We start from the raw sequence: 9,716 nt of genomic DNA, 5'->3' as shown, positions 1-9,716 counted from the left end.
GGTACCGTAGCTGCGGGTCCTGGCTCTCAAACGCATTGCATTCACATTTCATCGGTGGTGTTGACTGCTAATTGGCGTACATACGTAGGCAAGCAGTGCAGGCATCATGGGTCACAGTGGACAGCTAGTTACACTGTACACGTGCCTGCTTGGATAGCGCGTGATGAGACGTAGCCGTGAGGTACATTTGATATGCCATGGCAGGATGCGGCTCTGCTCGCGGCGGCATTTTAACGCGGCCCTTGGTCTGCCGTGGAACACACAACAATTGAGATTCCTCCATGTGTTTTCCTTGCTTTTCACAATAACATCATGAACATACTGTCTACCTTTTTTCTTTTTATTCTCTAGACCGCCTTGCCATCTCTACAACCCACGAACGTACAATCTATGGAGTTCCCATTACTCAAAGTCCCCTTTGACATTCTGTTCTGTATTGCTGCCTATCTAAGCCTCGAAGACATTGTGCATCTGGGCGCAACATGTAAACAGTTGCGGGTACTCCTGAACGAACGGACAGTCTGCAGAAGCGTAGTCCAAGTAAGCATTGGCGATAGGGAAAGGATGAGGCGATTGCTGCTTACAGGATGTGCTGACTGGTGCTGACAGATGGAGTATGCCTATACAGAAGAAGCGAAATTAGCAAGAGAAGAAAAAATTACGTATAGACAGGCGCTGGAGGCAATTTACGACAGAAGAAATGCTTTGTCTAGAGCACAGCCTTTTGAAGCACGTGTTTGGGGCACTGGAAATGCGTTCGTTTATCGACAGGGGATTCTATGCGCGCTCAAAGGGCATATAGTGCACGTTTCGGACTTAAGTTCGCAGTCGTGTGATTTTTGTCTCGGTCTCGGCAATTTCGTAAGACAACTCCTGGGACCTTCTTTCGCGTCGTCAGAGGATTTGTATCTGGGTCTGCTCAACTATGCTGACGGGATACTCTCTGTTTACGTTTTTCCAGAGAAGAGCGTTTCGAATGGGGGTTACATTTTCGCTCTCAATACGCGGGTTGAATGTCCTAGTAATGAAAGAGTGGTCAGGGTAGTGCAGCTAGCTTCTAGTTCCAAGCTGTTTGTCAGAAATACGGCCGACTATCTGTATTATGGGACATATACAGGACGAGGAACCGACGGCCACCACAAGTGGGAGATTGAAGGCAAGAGTTTGAACGACAAGAGCGAAATACCAGATGGTGCAAGAAAGCTGCTTCTTGATAATTTCCACGGAACGGATATCGGCTCCACAGTCGCCTTCGAGATACACAACGACTACTTTTACGCCGTGTCTAACCAAAGCACGTCTGAAGTAGAAGAGATTGACTATACATCTTTTTACCACGTTGCTCGTTTCCCAGTCAATTCGGCGTTTCCATCTAGTCTTGAAACGAACGAGCGGCTGTACCGTCGTCAGCACAAACAAGGACCAATTCACGACTCGTGGACCGATCTTACGCTGCAAGTGGATGAGCGTACAAGTGAGACGGTGATTGTTGAGTCGCGACGAGAATGGGTTGAAGCATCGTCTCGCCAATCGCGTACGTTTTACGTCACCAGGCTGGAATTTGGCAACGAAGAGAACGACTTGGCTGATGAGTTGTTGCTGCCCGAAGATGATATATACCTCCCTGTGATGGACTCGTCCAACAAACCCCACTGGAAACCTACGCCGGATCTCTATAGCTGGAGCCAACATCCAGAATTTTCCAGCGACAACCCTTCACCGCGCTCATTCGTGCTTACGAAGACAAAGTTTAGGGCGTACAACTACGGATGTATGACTTTTTTGGATGTCGTCGAGGACGAGCGGTGCTGCAACGATACTTCGAGGCCGCCGTGTCTTAGGCTCCGAGTAGGATCACGACGTGAGATAGGTCGCAGTGAGACTCCGGCAAATCTCAAAGGAAAGGCTGTCGTTGCTCAGACGAAATCAAACTTTGTAGACAGCGGGACACGGTATCAGCATTCGCCTATTCGCATGTGGCCGCCTCCGGCATCCTGTTGCCCATGTTCAAGACGTTTACACGACATACTTAACCCAGTGTTACCTGCCAGCGATAATTTTTACACAAGAAGTGTCATGGGTGTGCTCGACGAGCGACGCCTCGTCCTAATGGTGGAAGCAAGACGTGCATATAGCCCAAGTGACGAGACGACGCTGGGCACCATTGTTGTCGTAGACTTTGGTCGCTCCATAGAGAGTAAGGATAGCATAGCATCAGTAGCTGGTGGCCCAGCACCAATGAAAAGTAGTGGTAGAAAGATTGAGGAAGAATCCAGACTTGTGTGGAAGTGGCAGCCAGGAATTGGAAAGCTGTGCCGCACTGGGGCGTGCTGAAAGACTTGAGGCTGTAAACCAGAGGGGTGGAAGGTTAGATGGATGTTGAGACTCATACGGTGCGCCTATTATAACTGCTGACATGTAAAATGGCGTTTGACTGCTCAAATGTGCTACGAGGCACGTGGGTACACACATGCAGGCCAGGAATGTAGGCTACAGCTTTGTTATTAGGGGCAATGATCAAGTGTTGTTTTCTCGATAGCATTCTGCTAGCGCATAGACAAAAGATAATGGCTTTCCTACGCCTCTTATAGCCGCAACAACGTGTACAGTTAGATGCAGCTATTGCCAGCTAAGAATGAGTTGAGGCTTTTTTCTGGTTTCTTTTGATACACGTTTTAGGATGTATAATTATGCTGTTAGGTGGGGAGTTCGTTTCGTTGTTTTATTAATATTTGGATTATATTGATGTTAATGTAACAAGGAATGGCTGAATGTAACTACATGTAGTCATGTATAGCTTCAATTTACTTGCTAGTCAGAACTCCCATTCCTAAGGCTACTTCGTAATCACTGCAATATATCCTGGAATTCTAATGTTTTTCGATGGAAATCCTTATGTTGTGAAATGTTTGTCGGTCGATGGTAAAGACTATGGACAAACAATGAACAAAGATAATGTAGTATCTACCTGCCGGCGAGAGATGTCAACTGTTGTCGGTGTCAAGCGAAATAGCTGCACGTAATAGTTGTGCTGATAAGGGCTGCTGTATATCAAGCTGTCCGAGCGGAATGTGCTAGCCGACAAAGAAATTTTGAAAAGAATATCAATGGAAAGGGCAAGGAGGTTGAAACAAGCGATACAAGGTTTGCTTTTACACAGCTACAGTGTTGTCACGATCATGGTGGCGCTCTACACTTACAACCCGTCTTTTTCACCAATCCAGCGTCGTACATGGTCATAAAATTATTAGTATCGTCTGAGGCTTTGTTTCGAGTGACTGGAAAGTGACAATCACAAATGAGGATGCGGGGGAGCAGGTGTATTCCCCCACCCGATTGTGCCGGTTCCGTGCCGCGCAGCCTCACTGGACATGTGCACACTTTAGTGCCAGTGGTGATTCTCTCACGAATACAAAAAAAGGTTTTTCAATCACGCTCTTGCCGAGACATGTATCTTCATACAACCTGAAACCAACAATTTCTCGGCAGGACAAATCACGAAAAGATTGTTATTTGTCCTCGTCAACGCATATTTATCAACATATGCTCGCTAAGACTAGAGGCAAGAACACTAGTACGCGACATTCAACTTCTACAATGCAATACACTGATTAGTAACTCTCCAATCCAAAAACGTAGTAATTAGCGCCACGCTTTAAGCAACGCCGTCTTCAGTAGCATCTCAGTCCTTGATATCAGGAGCAAAGTACAGTCTTTTACTGTACGGTCCACCCGTCTTTCCAACAAGCCCGTTCTGGGCGCAAAAGCCTCTAGCCCCAGATGGGAAACGCCGCACTAGATTCTGGCACTGTAGTTCCTGGGCATCTAAGATAGAAAATCTATCATCGCTGGCCCTGCAAGATCCTGCGAAAGCTCTGATCACCTTCTCTTCGTCGTCCTGATGTATTCGCATAGCGCGGCACCAGACGCTGTCTCGGCGAGGCATAAGATATTCCCACATGTCCTCATAGCAGCCTTCATCTTCGTATTGAGTTCGATCAACCGCTAAGACAGGGGTAATTATGCTCCTGAATCCTTTCTTTGGGAATGAGAATGTCGATATGGGCGCATTGAAGATACGCCGCTCATTGAATTGACCCCCATATGTCGCAGTTAGCTCGATGTTTGGACCCTTTGTATTCGTCCAGAGCCGGATGGTGATATTATAAGACAAGGCATCGTTGTTTTTACGAGTCGGTGTGAAGTTAAGCTTGCAGTCTTTGCTCCGTGACGGCTTTAGGAACTCCAATAGCGGATCCCATAACCACCACAGGTAGTGGTGCCTCGACATCGAGATGAATCGGCTTCTGGTGGATCTTTTCGCTCACACAGGTGAAGCTGTCACTGTGGATCATGCTCGGTAACCGGAGCTGTTTGAAGTTGGAATGTTCGAAGAGCGCCTTCTTGATATCGTGACACATAAGCGTTTCGGCCATCTTGTAGCCGAATCGCCCAACGAGCTGTGACACGTCTTCGGCAGCCCTTTGAATCTCAAACAGCAGAACTTGAGGCTCTACCGTAGTTGACAGCTCAGTTGCGTCGATGGTGCAACCGTCGTCATTCATCATAGTATGTGTATCTGTCGCGCTTGGTGTGTATATGGTTGTAGGGGCTACAGAGGTAGAGGTAGGCTCCTCAGTTTCGGATGGATTGTGTTTTAAATACCAAAAAGGGGTGTATGGATCAGACATCGTAGAGACTATCTTTGAAAAATAGTCTGGAAAATAAATAGAGAAATGTAGGATTGGAATTAAGGTAATTGGACTGTGACCTGAGTATAAGGATGCCGACCGCATTTATACCCGTTTACAATTTGTTGAGGTAGTTCGATGGCTAGGTATTAGCAGTGTATTAAGCGAATTCTGAAGTCTTACTGCGTAGGTGCCTATCGCAAGGCAGATGCATGTCTTGCGCCAACTCGCACAGTCCCTCACTGAGCTATTGCGGTGAAGCAACAGTCGTGGGCCAATGATGTGCCGTGCCGTACGCCGTGCCGTACGCCTTGCCGTGCGCCTTGCCGTGCGCCTTATCGTGCGCCTTGCCGTGCGCCTTGCCGTGCGCCTTTCCACGCCGCCTCCATCGTGACCTCAGGCAATAGTCCTATGATATATAACCATGTGCTCTCTCTTCCAGAGATATCATCACACCCACTACCATGTCAAATCAAATCGTCTTAGAACGCGATGGAAAACATTTGCTCATGCAGAAATTGGTTCCACCAGATACCACTACACCCGCTATTGACGATTTACTTTCGTTCAGCTCCCCATTCAATCAGGCTTTCGGATCTAACGTCCTTCTACTGGTACCAACGGAAAATCAGTTCAAGACGAAAGTGCTGGAAAACATCATTGAACAGGATCTTCAAGGAGCGACACTGATCACTCGTCAGCTCAAAGTTGATACTGGTATCGAGCAGCCGTACGATGAGAAGTTTGAAGATTGTGTGATAAAGCGCCTCAAGGGGGCGTTCGCTTTTTTGGAATGCAACCCAGATTTTCTAGGAGAAAACAGCATTGGAAGGGTCGAAATTGGAGTGATCGAGAACTATATTCGGCTGTCAGATGGCGACAGCAGTGCTGTTGATTTTGGCAGTATAATTATCCATAATGCAACTATCGGAAAAACAAGGTGCAGCGTATCAAGAGGCGTTACCGTTCAAATGGAATACGTGAAAGAAGCAAGAGAACGAGGGTTTGTTGATCCTGAAGAAAAAGGAGGAATATGCACTGTCGGCAATGTCCTTAAAAATCACTTCGACCAGGTTGCTCGCCATAAATTTGGAGGGGATTATGACATTTCTAAAGACTGGCATTTGGCTGTCAGTGGAGAATCACGCTACGCTCTGCTCGAAGAAGCTGCAAGAAAGGTCTATGCAACTGCAATTCAGGAATGCATTAGGAAAGCATAAATTGAGGAGTACTAGCAATAGTAAGATGAAATTGTGAGGTGACAAGCAACCATGGTTAGAGATGTCAAAGGCAGAAGGACGGTATCAAAATGCGATAAAGATACAGGAGTTAGGGCCAAAAATGGAGACATGGGAGCAGGGTTGTCAGTAGTATCAAGAGTGTAAACGGAATGGCCTGAGGAATGTTTGAAAGGAGTGCAAGGAAGAGGAAGTATCAGAGACACTTCTTGGAGTAGGGATGTTGCAGAATACTTCGGAAAAAGAAACTGATTAGTTGTATACTACAAACATGACGTGATGCTCTGTATCCTCGATGACCTACTGACACTGCTAGCTGAATGAACTAGGACATGAATTTGAATTCCATGTTCTATTCGTTTTGAATGAATAAAACAAAAAACTGGGTTTGTAGAAGCTAGGTTTTGGCCTTAGCAAACAAAAAACGGGTGCTGTCAACGGCATATTTTTCGACCGGGCTGCCAAGTCAAAGCTACTGTTGTCTTGGCATCCTAGTTGAAAACAATGGATCATAAGAACTCACTAACTAGCTACCAGTTGCTGTATGATGTTTTTTTTGAACGCGAAAAGAAGAGTAGTACTACTTAGAACAAATGTACAAAGTTGATGAAACCCTACCAGCCACGAGGATCACAAATTGGTAGAATAAATTGGTGTACGCAGATCCATTGCTCGGCACTTGGCGGACGTAGCCTTAGCTGTTGTGGTTTATATCTGTCAGATTCGTAACAGAAAGCAGGTAGATGACATAGCTACGATATCAGTGCTCTCACATGAAAGGATTCATATGGTAGCGGCGCGAATGCTTTATGATTTGCAATGTGCAGTATCCTTGCATGATGGAATGAACTCCCTCGAACAAGCATTCATGAGGAAATTTTTCTTGAGTAATCATTGCAAAGGCTGCAAGGTAAAAGGTCCTAGATGCACTGCCTGTTTTGGTACAGACGACTAAAGTACCTCGTGTTTCATAGGACTATAAATGTGGTACAGAATTAAACAACAGCAGGCAACGTCACCTTAATGTATCTTATGTTGTTTAATCTACTGCGTTGTGGAACAAGTTGCGTTGGTGCAAGATCATATGACCAAGTAATGGTCTTCGCGCAACTCCTTAACGGGAGTACCTCAAAACGAGATTGTTCGGTGTACTTGGCATCCAGAAATGTCAAGACTCCGCCCGCTAAGTGCCAAGGTAGGTATTCGCGTATGTGTGTCTGTCTTTTAAAATCATTTGTGAACTTGATGAGTGGGAGGAGCTAGTAGTATTGGTAGTTAGATGTATTATCACAAATGATAATCTATGTTGCGTGACAACATCTTCTAAGACACGGACAAGGTGAGACCCACCCGAGTATTTCCATTGATCTACAATCATACAAGATGATCCCATCTACTTACACTCTATATATAGTCACGATTTAAGAAATCATTCGTTGCGCTTAGGTCATTGAAATAAGAAAGACAGCTACTCGCATTTCCCTTCCAGTTCTAATAGAAACACAATAGCTAACTATACATAAGTAGTTGTATTAGAACAATTAGTCATATGCGAAGCGCTATAACAAATGCCAAGCACTCGGAGAACCTAGCCATGTCTTCTCACAAGAACCAATGCAGAGTGTTCGTGTGTGCTAATGAGTGAAGCCTCCAGTAATGAATAACCGTCCCAAGTCCTCCACTTACACAAAGTGACTAGGTCTAGCTCAACTACAGGAGGGATTTTGCGGTACGTTACAAAGTATGTGCGATTACAGCATTGTTAGATTTCTTATATATATCCTTAAGTCATTTGCAAAAGCTAGTCCTCCAGCTATTCATGCTTACAACCTAATCATACTGCTCTTTCTGTTATCATGACTTCCGTTGATACGCAAGCCGAAACGCAGCGTACAAAGAATCTTTATCCAGTTCTCAACCGCATTTCCCGCATCCAACATCTCAAAGGTCCACAAAATAAAGCTCGTATCGAAAATTTCGTCGGCTACACGAAAGTTCCTGTGGGTCTAGCAGGTCCTCTGCGAATTCAAGGCTCTAAAGACACCAACGATGAATTCTACGCCCCTTTAGCAACTGTTGAGTCCCCACTAGTAGTTAGTTGCTCACGTGGAAGGAAGGCTCTCTATCGCTGTGGCGGTGTTCACTTTCAAGTGCTTGGGGAAGGCATGTCTCGCGCCCCTGTCTCTATGTTCGCAGACACAACCGATGCAGTTGCCTTTCTTATATAAATTATCTAAAGAAGAATGTGTCTTTAGCGATACATATATATACTATAGGGTTAGAACAGTAAAGACCTAAATACCAAATCTTTCCTGTGCAGCGGGATTTCCTGTTAACAGGGAGGGATATTAATTACACGATTGCAATTTCTATATTGATAGGCATACATTGACTCAGAATCAATGCTAGTATATACCTAGGTAGGCCAACATAGTTTTCACGATGGTTGTAGGCTATAATGTTACTGCAAAGTCAAAGTGCCTGTAATTTCGTCTGTTACGGCGGTTGTTCCATTGCAAAGGTATTTAGTTGCGTTACCTAACTTAGAGCCTTGTGCAGTGCCCCTAAAAGTAGAATTTAGATTAACATAGTTACGTAGGCTAAGGTGCTAGTTTAGGCACAAAACGTCGCCGCCGGCGCAATAACGATATATAGCCACACCACTACGTAATTTTCTATTTAAGCATCAGTTATGTGTAACTAGAATATATGCAATTAAGAATAATAATAGACTTCGAACATGTTTGTATGTATTATCCCGCCTCCTATCTACTTGCTTAAGAAATAATATTCTACTAATTACACCGGTTGTTCTGGTACGAAGGAATGCACATTACTATGGAATCTTTCTAGGTTTCTTCTTCATTTCTCGCTAGCCATGACCTGCATTGTAGCTAGCCATCCCTCGTCACGTTCTGTTGTTACAGTGGTGCCCACGCATGCTGTTAAAAAATCATGCCATCCGTCCATCCCTCTTGTAGTCAGCCCAGATCGAACAGAAGCGGTGCACTGCGTGCTAAGAAACCATGCTGCACTTCCAAAACTTTTTTCGTCGTTGCAATTAGCCAGATCAAGTACCGCATCCAAACCCGCGTCGCCTCCAGCGGCTTCGGCCTTTGCGACAGCGTCGGCGCCAGCGACGCTTTCCGCATAGGACTTGACGAAAGATGGCATCGCCATCATTCTAGTGCCCTGACCTGGAATTCCTGGATAGTGGTTTCTGTTGTACTTGAAGTTACCTGACTCGAAAAGCATGTAGGCCACTAGGGCAGCTTTTTCGCCGAGTGAGGAGATCCCATATCTTTCAAAGGCCGTGTTGATAGCTTTTGCTGCTCGTGTGGCATCTGCACATTCTTCGGGGAATTTCGCGCCTTTGCAAGAGTCGGTTTCCTTTGCTATCTTAACGAGGGCCTCATGAGATAGGATTATGGATTGGCTGTCATGTCCAGACTGAGGAATGGAGACGGCGCAAAGTGCAAAGATGCCAAGCACAAGGGTGGGTATACAATGTCTCATGGTGAAGAAATAAAGCTAACGATCGTATGCAGAGCGCCAGCGTCGCTCGACTGCAAGGGGTTTCTAGAGAAAAGAGTGTGTTTTGGTTAGAAGGAATGGCTATAGGACGAATTTCTATTTCTAGCAAAGATTTTAAAGGCAGGCTCCTGGAAGCCGTCACGGTCAGCTTAATAAAAGAACTCCCCTTGGTGGAGGAGTGATCTAGTACAGTGGTGATAAGTTCTATCGCCTTGTGTCAGCGTAAGCACATTGCTAGGCGCTGTAAGCAATA

General features: G+C 45.5%; 5 protein-coding genes across 5 annotated transcripts; 3 read left to right on the top strand and 2 right to left on the bottom strand.

Moving 5' to 3' along the window:
- The first annotated feature begins 376 nt into the window (after positions 1 to 376).
- Positions 377 to 2,522, top strand: SETTUDRAFT_151680 (uncharacterized protein). The gene is made up of 2 exons (XM_008028286.1): positions 377 to 540; positions 610 to 2,522. The coding sequence occupies exons 1-2, from the start codon at positions 391 to 393 to the stop codon at positions 2,332 to 2,334; spliced, it is 1,875 nt and encodes a 624-aa protein (XP_008026477.1). The 5' UTR covers positions 377 to 390; the 3' UTR covers positions 2,335 to 2,522.
- Positions 2,523 to 3,577: 1,055 nt separating this feature from the next.
- SETTUDRAFT_184884 (uncharacterized protein) lies at positions 3,578 to 4,691 on the bottom strand. Its single transcript, XM_008028285.1, has one exon. The coding sequence runs from the start codon at positions 4,289 to 4,291 to the stop codon at positions 3,683 to 3,685; it is 609 nt and encodes a 202-aa protein (XP_008026476.1). The 5' UTR covers positions 4,292 to 4,691; the 3' UTR covers positions 3,578 to 3,682.
- A 454-nt stretch (positions 4,692 to 5,145) lies between these two features.
- On the top strand, positions 5,146 to 6,167 carry SETTUDRAFT_169490 (uncharacterized protein). The gene has a single exon (XM_008028284.1). It carries the CDS (start codon positions 5,156 to 5,158, stop codon positions 5,909 to 5,911), a length of 756 nt encoding a protein of 251 aa, XP_008026475.1. The 5' UTR covers positions 5,146 to 5,155; the 3' UTR covers positions 5,912 to 6,167.
- A 1,732-nt stretch (positions 6,168 to 7,899) lies between these two features.
- On the top strand, positions 7,900 to 8,145 carry SETTUDRAFT_58061 (uncharacterized protein; the record flags this gene model as incomplete). The annotated part of the gene is made up of 1 exon (XM_008028237.1): positions 7,900 to 8,145. A coding segment is annotated over one exon (246 nt), but the record flags the coding sequence as incomplete, so codon positions are not given.
- A 530-nt stretch (positions 8,146 to 8,675) lies between these two features.
- SETTUDRAFT_169489 (uncharacterized protein) lies at positions 8,676 to 9,497 on the bottom strand. Its single transcript, XM_008028283.1, has one exon. It carries the CDS (start codon positions 9,443 to 9,445, stop codon positions 8,792 to 8,794), a length of 654 nt encoding a protein of 217 aa, XP_008026474.1. The 5' UTR covers positions 9,446 to 9,497; the 3' UTR covers positions 8,676 to 8,791.
- Positions 9,498 to 9,716: the final 219 nt, after the last annotated feature.

Source organism: Exserohilum turcica (genome assembly GCF_000359705.1).
Source record: "Exserohilum turcica Et28A unplaced genomic scaffold SETTUscaffold_23, whole genome shotgun sequence".
NCBI lineage: Eukaryota > Fungi > Ascomycota > Dothideomycetes > Pleosporales > Pleosporaceae > Exserohilum > Exserohilum turcicum.
This window is presented reverse-complemented; position numbering and strand designations above follow the sequence as displayed.